We start from the raw sequence: 18,410 nt of genomic DNA, 5'->3' as shown, positions 1-18,410 counted from the left end.
ATTAGCTAACCTTAGAAATGTTTGAGGAAAAACAACCTCACTGCAACAATATATGTACATACACATGATGTATGTGGTTCCGTATGTCCTATAAGTGGTTTTACCAATATTGTGTTGCTTGGACAATCATGATCAAGCTTCATTAAGTTATATCATACTTATCAGGCTTGTTAGCTTAAAATAAACATAGAAAATAACTAAACCATTGCAACAACTGCAAAGAAGGATTATAGGATAATTGAGCACACCCTGAAGTTTTTGCATTAGTAATCAGAACCTTCATTTTTTTTTGCCTTCACTGAATTCTCTTTCCATACATTTACATAGACTAGACCTTATTAAGATGCCAAGAAAACTCATTTTGCAAATTTGACCTTGTCCTGTATACTGTATACACATTAAAATGTTATTTTTCTTAATGTTGCAAGTCCTACAGTGACTAAAATGCCAACTGTAAATACAACAGGGATGAATGGTCCTGGGTCTTCACATATAATTCAAATTAAATACCAACATAAACTTTCATTTTCTCTAAATTTTCCGATGTATAATGTTAGCAGTAAAAAGCTCAGAGATCCTACTGACAAGAGAGGCCATTCATATCACAACGTACACTTTTGTTTCCTTTTATTCTAAGCAGTTCCTTTTGACATAAATGCGAACTCTGCTTCCTTTTAGCTTTATGCAAAGCTAATACGGGAGCCTCTGTTTCTAGCCATGACCAGAAAGTCAGGAAAGAGATGTGCACTGCCTTATGCCAGCACTGTTCACCATGAAAATGGTCAAGATGAAGCACATGTTACACCAGCAGCAGATGACATGAGAGAAAACGAGGGTTCACTCCTCGGTCATAGTATACCTCATAGAACACAAACTAAGATATCGCCTTGAATACATCATTTTCAAGAGGCAGTTTTTATATTCTAGGGAGTACTATCAACAGCAATTTCATCCTAACTTTCGGGAAATACCTCCTCAGTAGGAACGACTTTAAACAGGCTTTTTCATTGTGTTTTCCGTGCACAAAATTCATTAAATATAAAACCTGCATGTCAATAAGAAGGGAATTTAGAATGAATCATTATTATGCAATGTATGTGTATATGTTTCTAAAAGCAACTACATGGCTGAAATACTTTGACAACAGAGTTGTCCTTGCAATATTTGCTTGTGATGCTTAATCTTTTAAAAAGCTATTCTCATTGCTCTAACGTGTGTGTGTGTGTGTGTATGTGTGTGTATGTGTGTGTGTTTGTGTGTACATTTGCCTGCACTCCTCTTCAGATTGTTTACTACAGCAAGGTAGTAGTAAGCTTATCTTTTAATCTAACTTTGAAGTGATAACCATTCATGAGACGTGGCTTCAAATAGGATATTGAGTGTGCTATTTTAGGTCTATACTATGTTTTACATTAATAGCATAATAAATTGAAAATTTTAAGCTACCAAGATCTAAAATGTCTGTGGACAATTCTGCTGGCTATCTCATTGCCTAAATAGTACGTTATTTGCTTTTATACATTAGTTTTCAATCACCTGTGTGGCATCAATTATATTTTGTATTCTTTTACTAAAGAAGTTACCTGACAATTGGCAGTGTGAACCATATTCACTGCTGATTCACAGTTGAAACTAAATTTATATTTGTCACATTTAATTATAGAATACTAGTTGCCTGGTGCATGAAATTCAGGGTGGGGGGTGTCCCTCAGCCCGACCTGCACCCTCTCCAATCTGGGACCCCTTGAGGAATGTCCTACTGCCAGTTTACAGGTAGATTGGGTCTAAACCGGCAGTCAGACATCCCTCTCGCCATCCAGAACTGCTGGCTCCTAACCGCTCACCTGCCTGCCTGCCTGCCTGATTGCCCCTAACCACTCTGCCTGCCGGCTTGCTCACCCCCAACTGCCCCCCCGGCTGGCCTGCTCGCCCCCACCTTACCTCCCCACTGGCCTCCTCACCCCCAACTGCCCCCTACTGGCCTGCTCACTCCAAACTGCCCCCCACTATTCTGATCACCTCCAACTGACCACCACTGACATCCTGCTCACCCCCAACTGGCCCCCCTGCTGGTCTGCTTACCCCCAACGGTCCTGCCCCCCACCAGCCTGATCACTCACAACTGCCATCCTATCCTGGCCTGCTCTCCACAACTACACCCTCTGCTGGCCTGCTCACCCCCTCCTCCCCTCCCCACTGGCCTGCTCACCCCCAACTGCCCCCCTGCTGGCCTGCTCACTCCAAAATGCGCCCCCCCCCCGCTGTCCTGATCATCTCCAACTGATCCCCACTGATGTCCTGCTTGCCCCCAACTGGCCCCCCTGCTGATCTGCTTACCCCCAATGGCCCTGCCCCCCACCAGCCTGATCACTCACATCTGCCATCTCATCCTGGCCTGATCACCCACAACTGCCCTCCCCTCTTGGCCTCTAACTGCCTTTACCTCAGCCCCACCACCATGGCTTTGTCCAGAAGAACGTCCGGAAGGTCTCCTGGAAGGTTTCCCAGTCTAATTAGCATATTACCCTTTTATTAGTATAGATAGAGGCCTGGTGCACAGGTGGGGGCCAGCTGGTTTGCCCTGAAGGGTGTCCGGGATCAGGGTGGGGGTTCCTTTGGGGTATGGGGTGGCCTGGGTGAGGGGCTGAGGGCTGTTTTCAGGCTGGTCAAGTCCCCCAGTGGGGACCCTCACCCCACGGGGGTATGGCCAGCCTGGGTGAGGAGCTGAGGGCTATTTTTAGGCTGGCCACACCCCCTTCAGGGTGGGGGTCCCCGCTAGGGTGCCTGGCCAGCCTGGGTGAGGGGCTGAGGGCTGTTTTCAGGCTGGCCAAGTCCCCCAGTGGGGACCCTCACCCCATGGGGGTGTGGCCAGCCTGGGTGAGGAGCTGAGGGCTATTTTCAGGCTGGCCACACCCCCTAGTGATCCAGGCTCCCAGCCCCTCCTTTTTTTCTTTTCTTTTTTTTCAGCACCTCCTTGAGCAGAGGCCAGGGCCAGCTGGAAGCAGGTGTCTGTTTATATTTATCTTCTATAATTAAAACTTTGTAGCCTTGAGCAGAGACCAGGGCTGGCCAGGGCGGGCGGGAAGCTTGGCTTCTTCCATTGCCAGGGGCAACCCAAGCCTCCTGCTCACTCCAGCTCCGTGGCCGCCACCATCTTTGTTGGGTTAATTTGCATATTTGCTCCTGATTGGCTGGTAGGGATGGCTGATGGGTATAGCAGAGGTGTGGTCAATTTGCATGTTTCTCTTTCATTAGTATAGATTATCCATCAATTTCAAAGACTTCTAGAACCATAGCTTTTTAAGTGATTCTAATCAATTTCACTGATTTGAGTGTATCTCTGTCCTAATATATACCATATGGAACATGTTTTAATAAATATTTTCTTTAATGGTTTTTCTTTCATTTTGTTTTATGATAGTATTATCTATTTTAATAGGAATAAATTTTAGGTTCAAAACAGTGTTTATAATACATTTTTGCAATTTAAAATACATTGAAAAATCAACAAAATAACATGTAATGTTTATATTATTTAAAACAGCCTGATTTTATCTAAGCAGACCATCTAACATATTTTAAACTTAATTTTTTTTTCCTTTCTGTGAAATTTTTAAGATCATGTTCTCATGTTAAGGAAAGGCCACCTTAAGTGAGCAAAATGATTGATGTTTTTGTACTTATAAAGATAAATAAGCAAATAGACTAACACGTGATTTGTTTCCCCTTCATAAAACTCTACTAAAGCAGTTCAATGGGTTTGGAAGATACCTGTCTGTTCCTTTTTATCTCTCTCTTGCAGTAATTATAATAATGACGCTAGCATCACAGAGTCCTCTGCTCAAAAATCTCGTCTAAATTCAACATTGAATTGAGTGTTGATACGAGCAGATGGAGAGGGGGAAAGGAATCTGTATTTTAAAGAATAATCAGTTTGAATAGATATGACAGACATATTTTTTATAAAATTCAGTAAAAGCAAAATAGTGATATGTTATTTATTTTGCATAACTATTATATATACAGAATAATAAAAGTTTGGAAAGTTCAAAAGATAACTGGTGGGCCTGCCCTCTGCCCTTTTATTCTCACTGATGCACTGGTGGAATAATGTGAGGTGTTCAAAATTGCACTGGAAAGAAGACAGTGATTATCGATCTGATGGGTGCTTGTGGAGTTGTGACTGGCAGGGCAGAAGTGTGACTGTAGAGATGTGTCAGTCCAGACAAGAAGTGAATAGAACATGTTTACAAATGGCTCCTGCAGATTTCCACTTGAAAGTTTGAGTTCTTTGCCAGGAAGGAAACAGAGTGCCTTCAGATTTTTTGACATGCTAGAGGACATCCAAATGCCAACAATTCTATCCTTAAAAGTGACTGATTTATGCTGCCCCCTATGATATAAAGCATTTGCAAGTTTTACTTAATATAATAAAACATGAAACAAAAATTGTAAGTGTAGCTTTGTGGGGGGGAGGGAAGAGAGCTTATTGTGACTTAGCACTTCAGAAAACTTTTCTTAAATCTTACAATATTGGAGTACTTAGTGGTGCATGCAACCTGAATAGTCACATTTTACTATGTTTTTTGAAAGCAATCTTGGTATTGGGATTTCTGTCCTTATGAAGTAGTTGCATTAAAAATATACTTACAGAGAATAATTACAAACATATGGCCGAAACAAACACACATAGAGAACGATAAACATGACACTGGACAGTTTGGTGATAGTTTGATAACACTAGTCACAAACCAATAGAGGAGGAGTGATCTTAAGTTAAGCTTTAGTCATTCTTTATCTTATCCTTGCATTGATGGGATTTTTAAAAATAAGTACTACATTTATTCCTATGCAAGTTGAGTTCTTCATTCAAACAAAATTTTGTTGAACTCTGTTGTATACAAGGCATTACTAAAAGTCAAAACATCTACACTAATAAAAGAGAAAGATGCAAATTGACCGTACCTCCATGATGCCCACCAGCCAATCAGGAGTGAGTATACAAAGTAACCCAACCAAGATGGTGGGTTAATTTGCATACACAGGCGCCAAACAGTGGGGCAGGGTGGCACCAAGCAGCCTGGGTCCCAGACAGGTGCCAGGCCTTGCCCTGGGCCGGGCAACACCAGGCCCTGCCCCGAGGTCTATCTTGCTGTCACCCTTGGTGACCCGGGAGTGGCCAAGGGGCCCCCTCACAGTCAGCGCACAGCAAGGCCTGCTTGGCCCTGGCCAGAGGCGACCTGGGAGAGCCGAGTGGAGTGGGGGCTACAGGGAGCCACGGAGGGGTGGGGCAACTGGAGCCGAGCTCCGGGGGTCTGATCAGAGCACCTAAAGGAAAAAAGGAAGCTTCAGCAAAGTGCAGGAGGCAGGTGGCCCAAAGAGTGCAGAGCGGCGCCAAGGCAGGATGCACCCGAGGGGGCTAGGGCCAGGGCAGGGAGCTGGCAGGCGGGGATCTGCCTCATCTGAGGAGAGCGAGGTTCTGTGGTGGCCCCAAGATGAAGAAAACAGGCGATGACTGCCCGTGTGGAAGGACGCGGACCCACATCCCCGAGGCGGGGGTTAAGGGGCAGCACCACCTCAGTAGAGGGGACGTCCCACTGCCGGGTACCCCACTACGATGGTTTGGTGATGCTCCCAGCACTAACTGGACCTTGCCATGGCCTGTGCACTTGAGAGGCCATGACTCCTGCTCCCTCTTTGGCCCAAAAGCAAGCCCGTGCCTGCCCTGCCCTACTGTGGTGCAAGCCTGCATGGTGAGTGTGAAGCCTACCACCTGCTCCCCAGAAGGGGCGGCAGTAAAGAATGGGGAGGGGGACAAGGGAGAGGAAAGAATGTGAAGCATCCATGATGAAGAGGTGCTTGAGAACGAGGCTTAAGGCTCGGAAGCCTCACGAGGAAGTTTGTTCTCTTTGCCCTGTGGCTGTCCCTGAAGAAAGGTGGAGAGTGCAGTTGTGAGGGCTCCCTGCACAGCTGAGTCCAGTTCCACAGCCAACTGGAATTGGCCTCAGTTTCCTGGTCTGTAAAATGGATGAAGCGTGTCCCAGTGCCTTCACTGAGCTTTGAGGGCCAATTGAAATACTATATAAGGAAAATGAGTGAAGAGGTGAGAAAGAAAAGGAGGGGTGAACAACACAAAAGAAAGACTGGAAGGAACCTTTAAAGCTATTGTCACTTAAATAGGGAATATAGTCAACAGTGTTGTAATGATGGTATGATGCCAGGTGGGTACTGGAAATATCAGGGAACACTTTGTAAAGTATATGATTGTCTAACCAACCATTATTCTGTAACTAATATAAAACCTGAAACTAATACAAAATAATACTGAATGTAAAGAAATGAAAATTGGAGTGAAATTTTTATAAATTTCAAAGTTTAAATAAAGGCTGTAAAGGAAGGAAGGGGGAGAATAAAAGTAGTGTTTTTCATTTTACCACTTTATTGTCTTTTCAGTACATGAAAAAGACAGTTGTCTTTAAATGGTGCTTTATACTTTTCTAAGTCATTATCTCATTTGATGTTCAGGGCAACTTAAAGACTAGATAATTATTCCCTCCACTATTCAAAGAAAGGAAATCTTGGTGTCTGGCCCCAATGATTAAATCATCAAGTTCTTATTGTAAAGCAGGATTAGTGAAATTTTCTCTGAAGGGTCATATCTATACTAATAAAAGCCTTGGGGGTGATCAGGCCAGCAGGGGAAGGCAGTTGGGGGTGATCAAGCTGGCAGGCAGGTGAGTGGTTAGGAGCCAGTGGTCCCAGATTTTGAGAGGGATGTCCAACTGCCTGTTTAGGCCTGATCCCGCAGGCCTAACAGTCGGACATCCCCTGAAGGGTCCGAGATTGGAGAGTGTGCATGCTGGGCTGAAGGATTCCCCCCAACCCCCCGTGCACGAATTTTTTGCCCCGGGCCTCTTGTCTATACTAATAAAGGGTAATATGCAATTAGTCAGGACACCCTCACATATAACTACCAATTAGCCGGCTGCTTGCTCAGCAAGCACAGGTGGACGGGGACTTGCAGAGTTGGGGACTTGCATCATGCCGTCACAATCCATCACCAGGAGGCCTGGGGCCTGGTGGAGGCCCAGGCCCAGGGGCGGGGCCCGGTGGAGGCCTCCGTGCAGTGAGGCCTGGGGTCCCTCAGCTCCACACGGTAAGTCCTGAGGGTCCCACGGCTCTGCACGGTGTGGAGGCGGGACCCCCAGCTCTGGCCTATCTCTTTGGGGCAATCCATCGAGGAGCCCCAGGTGGGTGGGCAGGGCCTACCTCTTTGGGGTGATGGATCGTGGGGCTCCTGCACTGTGACAGGGCACAGGCCAGGCTGGGGGACCCCCTCCCCGAGAGTGCACAAATTTCATACACTGGGCCACTAGTATAATAATAAATTCCTGATGTTTTTGATAATCTAATGGTGAACACACTTTTTAAAATTGTGATCAAACATACATAATGCTCATTTTATGATTTTTACTGTTTGTAAGTGTAAAATTCAGTGTCATTAAGTATATTCACTTAGTTGTGCAACCATCATTACCATCCATCTGTAGAACTTTTTCATCTTCTCAAACTGAAATTCTGTATCAATAAACAGTCAGTGCCTATTCTCCCTACAGAGGCTACTTTCTGGTTAGGGGGATGGGGAAAATATGTAATCAGAGCTCAAACAGAGAGAAGCAGTATTATTGGGCTGAAGAGATAGTGGTTAGCATTTGAGTCTGCCTGAGTGACTAAAAACTGGAGAACACAATTTTAGGGAGGTGGGAATCACAGAGATTTGATCCCCCAAAAGTCTTTTAACATCCCCAAATGTTTAGTTGATGTGCACTAAATACAGCTCCAAGCAAGATAGATATCGTCAGCAAGAAAGCTAAGAAACTAAACAGAGATTTCATCAGCAGGGAACAGAAATGAGAGTTGAATCCTTGCCAAGTTAGTGTGGGTATGCAAGTACTCCAAATCTATAGTTCCCAAGAAGGGACAAATCCTAGAAGCAGTGACAAAATGGAAATAGTTCTACCATAATATAAAATCTTTACAAACTGAAAGTGACTAAACAAATTCATGAAATAGTGATCATTGGTAAAATTGCTGAATGAGGTACAGAACTGTGCACAGTTTGAGTGATCCTCAAAAGTTTTAATTTTTTTCAAAATAAACTTAAAAGAAATACTACAGGGATATTGATTGGGAGGGCATTTAATCTAGATTTTTTTAGTCTTCTAATCTTCAAGCACGTTGTATTTCTCTAAGTCTCCTATAATGTCTCTAGTATTTGTAGTTTAACATAGATCTGTGAGAATTCCCTGGGATTTGGGTATTTGGGGTCTTTTATTCAAAGTAATTCTGGTTTTGAGTGGTTTAGATCTACATTTCCTAATGAGTTGAGCACTTTATTATATATACAGTAAATCTTCCAGCCGGAGATTTGGATATCATCTTTTGTGAAATACTTAGCTAATCTTATTGCCAATTTTCTATTTACCTGTCCATATTTTTCTTATTGTGTTATAGACTTCTGTAGGCCTCTGAATGTTTGTCCTATATATTATTACATGTATTATATGTACTAAAATTACCTTCTCCCATTTGTAGACATCATATTCATATATACCTCTACATGACTATTTCAGCACCTATAATCTAAGAATTAGAAAATTGTATAATATAATTATAGTAAAATCACAAAATTTTAAAAAATAACAATACAATTATATATAACATTAAAATAAACAGTCCATTTTCAAATACGTCAATTATTCTAATAATGTATTTATGGTAACTTCCCACTTACACTCAGAACTTAATCCAGGATCACACCTTTTCTTATAGAGGCATCACTTTAAACTCTTTAATCTGAAATAGTTTCTGAGACTAGTGAAAATTGAAAAGCTAATTTTAAAAAGTTTATGAAAATGCAAAAGACCTCAAAAGCCACAGTGATCTTGAAGAAGAGGAAAACAGTTGGGGAACTTAAATGACTAGATTAAAAACAATTAAATATTGCTTCAATAATGAAGGCAGCTTCATATTACCACATAGATAAACAAAAATGTCAATATAATGACTAGAAATGCATGAACAACATAAACAGACACATGGATTTTTAAAAAGGCCACTGGAATTAGATACCTAAATGATTTTTTAAAAGTAATGATGAGTATGTACGGGTCATTAAGTTGATGTTCTATAAGTTTGGAAATAAAGGAAGAAAATGTTGGAGTATTTGAAATAGTACAAAAGCACTGAAATAGGCCATCAGGAAAAATCAGACATAATTTGGTAATCATACTAATGAGCATTTTCTACCACACTCTTACATTTTTGAATGGTTTAACAGTTATTGATATTCCAGAGGGGCTGGGGGAAGTTCTCTAAAATTTTAAATGTAAATGTTTCTGGGAGTAGTTCCAAATCCATATTCAGTCAGACTTTGTTTAATCCTATATTTTAATCATGGATACCTCTTTTAAATTATCTGTATCAAGGACATAGAAATTATTTTGGAGTGAAAGTGAAACTAAAATACAGTATGTGCTATTTGAGAGCCTTGTTGCAATCAGGACACTGAGTGTAATGGAAATACAGGAAAAGTACTGAATTTGGTGCAACATGTGTCAGGAGGAGGGAATATACTTATTTTAAAGTTTATCTGCTCTTTCTGTGTTTTATAATATCAGTTTCTCAGGACTCAGGTTATAAATGCTCAATAAAGGTCTCTTAAGAGAGCAGCTGAATGATAATTTTGAGTAAATATATCATGTCACACATTTTGGAGAACTGAAACCCAACACAGATTCAAAGGTCACAGATTCTAGATAGTAGACCAGAATAATTAAAATTGGACATAAGTAAGATTTTGATAAGTGACATAACTTTGATGGGGAATTCTAGGTGGGGTGAAGGAAGATAAGATTGGCTTTATGTAAGAGGATTCATTTGAGATGAGACTTAAAACAAGGAGAAGAGATTAAATTATGGAAAGGGGGCTTAGATATTTCCTATAAAAAAGGCCTGTGAACATAATGAAAGTAAAGGTCAAGTATATGCAAGAGGAAAGTTTCATTCTGCCTTAGAGCTAAGGCTGCATAGTTAATGGGGACACAGGCTGGAATGTACAATGGTAATGAATACAGTATTGGGAATTCTGTTTAAGTAAATTTGAGGGTTGTTGTTTTTTTTTTCTATAGCCATTTTGGCCAAGATATTGGTATCATTTAAGAAACAGTGTGTAATATGCTTTGAGAATTAAAGTCACGTAAAAAGACTAGTGTAGCATGCAGTGATGTGGTAATACAGAACTGGCACTAAGAATAAAATAATAGCTGTTTAATATAAAAGCTGACTTTTAAATAACTTGGTGTGAAGTAACTATTTGTGAATTGTCCTGAGGACTTAGGTTGATGCTTAATATTTTTCTCATGTGTTTCTAGTTTAAAAAAAAAAACACCTATAAAGAGAATTTTGGGATACAATGTGCTTTTAAATCAGAAGCAGCTGCTACATGTACTGCACCATAAGTAATGATATTATAAAACCTTTATAAATGTAATTTATTTTGGTTCTGAAAAACACTGTAATACTATAAAAATTTATCAAACATCCTCAGGAAATGTGAGACTTTATTTCTGTGTTTATATACTTCAAACTGCCATATCCTAAAGCCTAAGAGAAAACTGCCTAGCCAAATACATTATTTTATGTATGTTTTGGGAAAATATCAATGTTTAGGGCATAAGTCAACATACATAAGTGCAAAAGCTTGATTACTCAACAGATTGATTTCTCAGTATAATATAAACCAGACTCCTATCTGTTTTGCTGTTGGTATCTGTATTTTCATTGTTTTAGTTAACATCTAAACTAATTGTATCTAATTATAACCAACAGCCCAATAATTGTTAAAATCCCTTCCCATTGTAGGGTTCTATGATTACACTCATGATGATTTAAGCTATGAAATATTTTTATTAAAACTATTAAAAATTTAGAGCTAAGTCTGCAAAATGATATCTTATATTTAGATAGTGACTACTTATAGGCAGTTCTAGGACACTATGTCGATTGCCCTAAGCAAAATGAGTGCTAAATACATATCTTTGAATTAAAATATAATGGTCAATTAAGTTGAAATTTCAAAATTATTTTATGACTACTAATGTTTTCCTTAAAGAAAACAAAACACTACTCCTGTAAGTTTGGCAACTCTTCGTACAATAAAGATGTTTTAATAATTAGAAAATGAAATAAAGTATTTAAATTCTGCTTAATTCTCAATACTAATAGGCATATGAGTGATTAATTATTAATCCATGACCATTAGGGATTCCACAAGATCTAGATTTAATATAAAAAAAATAAAATGCATATGAAGATTCTCTAACAGAATAGTAGAAGCCTTTGCTATGCTTCTTGTATTGTGGAATTGTGCACCTGAAACCTGTATAATTTTGTTAACCAGCATTACCAAAAATTCAATAAAAAGGGAACAAATGTATTTTAATTCTTCACGAGCAGTACTACTAGTTTTCCTGTCAGTGGTCGGCAAACTCATTAGTCAACAGAGCCAAATATCAACAGTACAATGATTGAAATTTCTTTTGAGAGCCAAATTTTTTAAACTTAAACTATATAGGTAGGTACATTGCTATTAACTTAATTAGGGTACGTGATATTTTGTGGAAGAGCCACACTCAAGGGGCCAAAGAGCCCCATGTGGCTTGCGAGCTGCGGTTTGCCGACCACTGTCCTAAGTAATTCATCACATGTGTCTATTCAAATTATAGGGAAACTACATAGTAGTTGCTATGACTTTATAATTCTCTTTGTAAGAACCAAAGGTTTCTCTTGGTATAGAAAACAGAATTGGTAAATATCTGATAGTTTTAGTCAAGAGTGAGCAACCAAATTTCAGATGGCATTATTGTGAAAAACAAAAATTGCTCTTAATTTCAACATTTCTGATTTTTCTTCCCTGTCTTGCAAACATCTAAAATGATAGAAGGAAACACTCTATAGTATTTCCTTATGGAAATACCATTGAGATTCATTTTCTTGTTCCTCCAGTCCATCCCATCCAGACAATGAAAGCAAATTTGTCACTCAGATTGTGCTCTGTGAGTTCGTACAAGAGCTCTCAGCAGGAACTCACATACCATTCCGTATGTAAAAACAACTCAGCATGGAATTCTGGACCTTTCACATTAATGGTCTTACCTTTATCCCATTGGACTAGTCTCTCTGTGTGTACATGTGTGTGTGTCTTTTATCATGTCATATGCAATTCCACCTGTTTGTATTATCCACATGCAACTTTTTATTACATTTTTACTAGATTCTCCTGCCCACAGACACAGGTTTCTCCACAATCTTAGAAAATATCAGAACTTTGCAGTTAAAGAAATCTTTTTTTAAAAAAATATATTTTATTGATTTTTCACAGAGAGGAAGGGAGAGGGACAGAGAGTTAGAAATATCGATGGAGAGAAACATCGATCAGCTGCCTCCTGCACACCCCACACTGGGGATGTGCCCGCAACCATGGTACATGCCCTTGACCGGAATCGAACCTGGGACCCTTCAGTCTGCAGACCGACACTCTATCCACTGAGCCAAACCGGTTTTGGCCAGTTAAAGAAATCTTAATGATAATTTTATTTAACCTAACAAGAATCTAAGGTATGTGAAGTTTAATTGACTTCTAAGTTATGCATAATTATTAAATGGTGCAATCAGGACTGAACCTTGTAAGTTGCATGATTGTGTCTGTGCACATGTATGTTTTATTAAATCTGGCTAGTACTGCCCAGTCAATGTCGCTCAGTGGTTGAGTGTCAAACTATGAACCAGGAGGTCACAGTTCCATTCCTGGTCAGGGCACGTGCCCAGGTTGTGGGCTGCATTCCCAGTAGGGGGTGTGCAGGAGGCAACCGATCAATGATTCTCTCTCATCATTGATGTTTCTATCTCTCTCTACCTCTCCCTTCCTCTCTGAACTCAATAAAAATATATTTAAAAAAATCTTGCTAGCACTACTTTATTTGTTCAAAACTGCTTCCTCTAATTTCAGAATTAAGTCCTAGATTTTACATTCAAGAATTATACCTTTCTGACTTTATAAAATTCTGTATCACTTATAAATTAATATAGGTATTATTTTCTGGAATTCCTAGTTTCTGTAAAACTAAGAAAAATTTGTGAAAATCTCTTCACATTAGAAGCTACCTATTTTTACCCAGTCCGGGTAGTACCTGGTAAATATGGTAGGCCTTTACTTCGCATGGGATATTGCCAGTGCAATAGAACTGGGAAGACTAGGTTTGTGTTCACCCAGAGCAGCCAGAACAATGTGATCAAAAAGACAATCTGTGTTATTGTACAAGCAGTTACATCCTCATTACAACTCATGTGTTCAACCAAGTTCAGAGGCAAGAGTATAGCTAGTCTCTGTATACTAATCTTATATAATCCTATATCATAAAGAGGTAATATGCAAATTGACCATCACTCCAACACACATGATGGCCACCCCCATGTGGTCAAAGATGGCCATCTCCATGTGGACACAAGATGGCGGCCACAAGATGGTCAGGAAGGGAGGGCAGTTGGGAGGGATCAGGCCTGCAAGGAAGGGCAGTTGTGGGTGATCCGGCCTGCAGGGGAGGGTAGTTGGGAGGGACCAGGCGTGCACGGGAGGACAGTTTGGGGGGACCAGGCCTGCAGGGGAGGGCAGTGGGGGGACAACCAGTCCTGCAGGAAAGGGCAATTGGGGGGATCAGGCCTGCAGGGGAGGGCAGTTGGGGGCGACCAGGCCTGCGGGGGAGGGCAGTTGGGGGTGGCCAGGCTACAGGGGAGGGCAGTTGGGGGATACCAGGCCAGCAGGGGAGGACAGTTAGGGGTGACCAGGCTGGCAGGGGAGGGCAGTTAGGGGCGACCAGGCTGACAAGGGAGGGAAGTTAAGGATGACTGGGCCAGCAGGAGAGGGCTGTTGGGGGCGACCATGCCTGCAGGGGAGGATAGCTAGGGGTGACCAGGCTGGAAAGGGAGGAAAGTTAGGGGCAATCAGGCTGGCAGGGGAGCAGTTAGGCATTGATCAGAGTGGAAGGGGAGTGGTTAGGGGGTGATCAGGTGGGCAGGTAGAAGCAGTTAGGGGCAATCAGGCAGGCAGGCATGCGAGAAGTTGGGAGCCAGCAGTCCTGGATTGGAGAGGGTGCAGGCTGGGCTGAGGGACAACCCCCCCCCCCCGTGCACAAACTTCATGCACCGGGCCTCTAGTTAATAATAATGTCAAAAGCCAGGAGAGCAAGTTAGGAGAGCGTTTATAAACCCTTATGAACTTAAGAAATGCTAAAAATAATTGGAAGCCCACTTTTATAATGAAGTAGATATGTGGGGATGGCATATATAAGGTAAGACCCTATTGCAAAACAGAGAAAGTGTGTTTTACTGAAAGTAGTACTGGTGTTTATACTAAAATCTCTCGTTCATATACATATTGTTTTCCATCCTATCTAATAAAAGAGTAATATGCAAATTAACCATCACTCCGCTATACCCACAAGCCACGCCCACCAGCCAATCAGGAGCAAGTATGCAAATCAACCCAACCAAGATGGCTATGGCCACGGAGTGAGCAGGAGGCTTGGGTTTCCCAGTAATGGAGGAAGCCAAGCTTTCTGCACATCCTGGCTGGCCCAGGCCTCCACTCAAGGCTACAAAGTTTCAATTATAGAAGATAAATAAATCCCAACAAATATGGCTGCAGCCATGGAGCAAGCAGGAGGCTTGGCTCTGCTCAAGGATATAATGTTTCAATTATAGAGATATATAAATCCCAGATACCAGGGCCTCCGCTTGGGTTGCTGAGGGGCATGGCTGGCCTGTAAACCACCACAGGACCCTTGCCCAGGCCGCCCCATGCCCCCCAAAAAACCCCACCCTGATCCGGGACACCCTTCAGGGCAAACCAGCTGGCCCCCACCCATGCACCAGGCCTCTATCCTATCCAATAAAAGAGTAATATGCAAATTGACCATCTCTCCAACACACAAGATGGCTGCCCCCATGTGGACACAATATTGCCACCACAAGATGGCCAGCAGGGGAGGGCAGTTGGGAGGGACCAGGCCTGCAAGGAAGGGCAGTTGTGGGTGATCTGGCCAGCAGGGGAGGGCAGTTGGGAGGGACCAGGCCTGCACTGGAGGACAGTTTGGGGTGATCAAGCCTGCAGGGGAGGGCAGTTAGGGGTGACCAGGCTGGCAGAGGAGGGAAGTTGGGGGCAACCGGGCCTGCAGGGAAGGGCAATTGGGGGGGACCCAGGCCTGCAGGGGAGGGCAGTTAGGGGCAAACAAGCTGGCAGGGGAGTAGTTAGGCATCAATCAGGCTCTCAGGGGAGTGATTAGGGTGTGATCAGGCTGGCAGGCAGAAGCGGTTAGGGGCAATCAGGAAGGTAGGTAGGAGAGCAGTTGGGAGCCAGCAGTCCTGGATTGTGAGAGGGATCCGAGATTGGAGAGGGTGCAGGCTGGGCTGAGGGACACACCCCCTCGTGCATGAATTTCATGCACAGGACCTCTAGTAAATACTATAAAATAATTGACACACAGATTTGTGTGATTTTCTTCATTTGAGAAAAATTTGGGTTTTTTCATTTTGACACATGTCAAAAATAAATAGGCACAGGAAATTGAACACCTTACCTTGTCCATACCTAAAAAATAGTGGTTGTTTTTTTTCTCAAGAGAAGTGATAACAATTTATGAAAAGTATTTAAAACTACACACACTGTTAGTAGCTATCATTGACAGATTACAGAACTAATTCAAAATGGTACAGAAAGATCTAAAGCATATGTATGTTTTAAAATTTCAGAATAATATTGTCCAGGTCCATCCATCCATTTTGTTGTAAATATCAGCATTTCATCTTTTCTTATGGCTGAGTAAGACTCTATGGTGGACAAAGAATAGAATATACAGACCCTGTGGCATAGAAATGTGTGTTTGAAACCTATATGGTCCTTTTAATCAATGTAACCTCAATAATTTTAATAAAGAATAAAATAGTAAAATGTATGTGCAGTAATAGTGGTCAATTAACAATACACACTCAACTTTTATAAGAAAGAATTTTTGTTTACAGCCAAAAATAAATGCTTGTAGTGGAGCCTTGCTTGTCTTAAGATTACAGGTATCTCTTTTTATCTGTGGTTATTCTGTATCTGTGAATCTCCCAGGATGAAACCCTTTATATAAGGCCCCATGCACTGAATGTGCCCTTTGTACACAGCTTGAGAAAAAGAATCATAAAGCAATTTCAAGTTCTTAGATACAAACATTTGTCAGTTGAACTTGAAATATCACGATGTTAGTTATTATCTATGGAGGGAAAAGTGATGTTAAGTGAGGGATGCTGGAGGATGCCATATGACTAACCTGAGGAGAAATAAGAGAGAAAAAAGAGTCATCAGGTGAACCGTATGGGGCAAAATGACTATGACCTATGGAACCAGAGGACAGATATTTCAAAGAAAGTGAAAGTAATAGACTTTTGATAAAATAAGCTGCATTTGGAAAAACATAATGTCACACACACAAAAGAAGAACCTGGTCAAGATTTTGGAAATTTCACAGATAAACGTATTTGTGATTTCAAAGCAACAGGCATAACTTTTGTGATAGCGGATACTTTTTTTTGTTTATATTTTTGGCCTGTTCTTATTTGACTGATGTTGCAGTGAACTAAGCAATACTCATTTCATTACAATCCCCTCTAGTATCATATGCCAAGAACCAAGAAAAATATATAAGGGTCTATGGGCGATGATAGTATTCATAATTGTTTATTTTTTATTCTCATGATTTGAAATGAGTGGGCCTAAATAGGGGGTAAAGCACAGAGAACACAGGAATTGCTGGTATATAAAACAGTATAAATGAGATTGGTAAGGGGAAGCTAGATAAATAGAAAACTTTGGACATCAGGAAGATCATGTCACATAGTCTGTGACACAGAGGAGAGAGGTTGAATTAAAGTTTGCTGAAAATTGAATGCAAGAAGGGTTAAGTGTTTTCCATTGCCATTTGCTCCTGACTGCTAATGAGCAGCATCAACCGTGTACTTCAGAAGAATGAGCAACATCATCCTGCTACTAGAATGCTATCAAAGCTTTCTAAAGGTAGTTTCTTTCTTCTACTTCTTTTTTTTCTTTTTTCCTTCTTCTTCAAACCCATGGGTCTGAATTGTAGGCAGGAAGTTGTTCAGTTTGCCTGAGATTAAGAAATAGAAGCGCCCAGTTGGCGTGGTCAGTGGTTGAGTGTCCACCTATGAACCAGGATGTGATGGTTCAATTCCTGGTGAGGACACATGCCGGGTTACGGGCTCGATCCCCAGCGTGGGGCATGCAGGAGTCCGCCAATTAATAATTACCTCTCATCATTGATGTTTCTATCTCTCTCTGCCTTTCCCTTCCTCTCTGAAATCAATAAAAATATATTTTAAAAAAGAAATAGAAGCATCTAGAAGTATTTATTTATTATACATATCATACTACTCTTAATTAGAAAATATTATTCATTAGTAGAGACATATATAATTTAGTAATTTTGGGCATATTATAATTGTACTTTGTATTACCTCCTATAGCACGCTAGTTATTATTTACCCATGACCTTAAAGTAAATTTCCAAGAAACTTTTAATCTTTTAGATTCACACATATACAATTAAAATCATACATAGCTGATTAATAATGAATCAAATCTAAATATAACTAATTTTATTTTGAGATATACTATGAATACCGACTTGCTTTGAGCTACCTGAACAAATTACATTCCTTACCGTACTCTACTGAAATATCATGCCTTTTGCACACCACAATTAGTCAAATATTGTTTGAATAATCAGTGATGTCAAAAGTCACTGTAAAATATAAACCACTTTCAGCCTCTGTATTATCATATGAAAATTCTTACCTTGCCCACATATTGTGTATCTGTACCTGTGTACTCTTCCAACAAAAAGAACTGATTCCACATCCAGCCACGCTTGGTGCGATGTAGCATTTTACCATCATCTTTTGTCAAACTCATCATCCTTTTGCTTGGCAAACCACTGTTAGCTTTTTCTTGTAATGGGATAGCATCAACTGCATAAAACATATAGGTCCAGATGAATAGTGGTAGGCAATGGTAAGTCCTCATTATTTGCGGCTTCAGCAGGATATCAAATTCAATGTACCGTCTATTTCCCCTGAGGAGTAGGGGGAGAAAATGGTTTATTAGGTTGTGTCTCACTTTCAAATGACCTGTAAACTATAAAACTTTTCTAAATGTTATTTAAATTATATATATATATATTTATTATTTTTTATGTTACATCAGTGAACTATCCTTAAAAACTTATATAGATAAG

General features: G+C 40.8%; 1 protein-coding gene across 1 annotated transcript in view; it reads right to left on the bottom strand.

The window, feature by feature from the left end:
- CDH9 (cadherin 9) overlaps positions 1–18,199 on the bottom strand; it is a 63,217-nt gene extending 45,018 nt beyond the window's left edge. Inside the window, exon 1 of the mRNA XM_008161790.3 lies at positions 17,972–18,199. Within this exon, the coding sequence (XP_008160012.2) occupies positions 17,972–18,199 (228 nt within the window). The remainder of the gene's footprint in view (positions 1–17,971) is intronic.
- Positions 18,200–18,410: the final 211 nt, after the last annotated feature.

The sequence above is a fragment of the Eptesicus fuscus genome, chromosome 4 (assembly GCF_027574615.1).
Source record: "Eptesicus fuscus isolate TK198812 chromosome 4, DD_ASM_mEF_20220401, whole genome shotgun sequence".
In the NCBI taxonomy this organism is placed as follows: domain Eukaryota; kingdom Metazoa; phylum Chordata; class Mammalia; order Chiroptera; family Vespertilionidae; genus Eptesicus; species Eptesicus fuscus.
The sequence above is the reverse complement of the archived record's forward strand: the minus strand, read 5'-3'. Positions and strand labels throughout refer to the sequence as shown.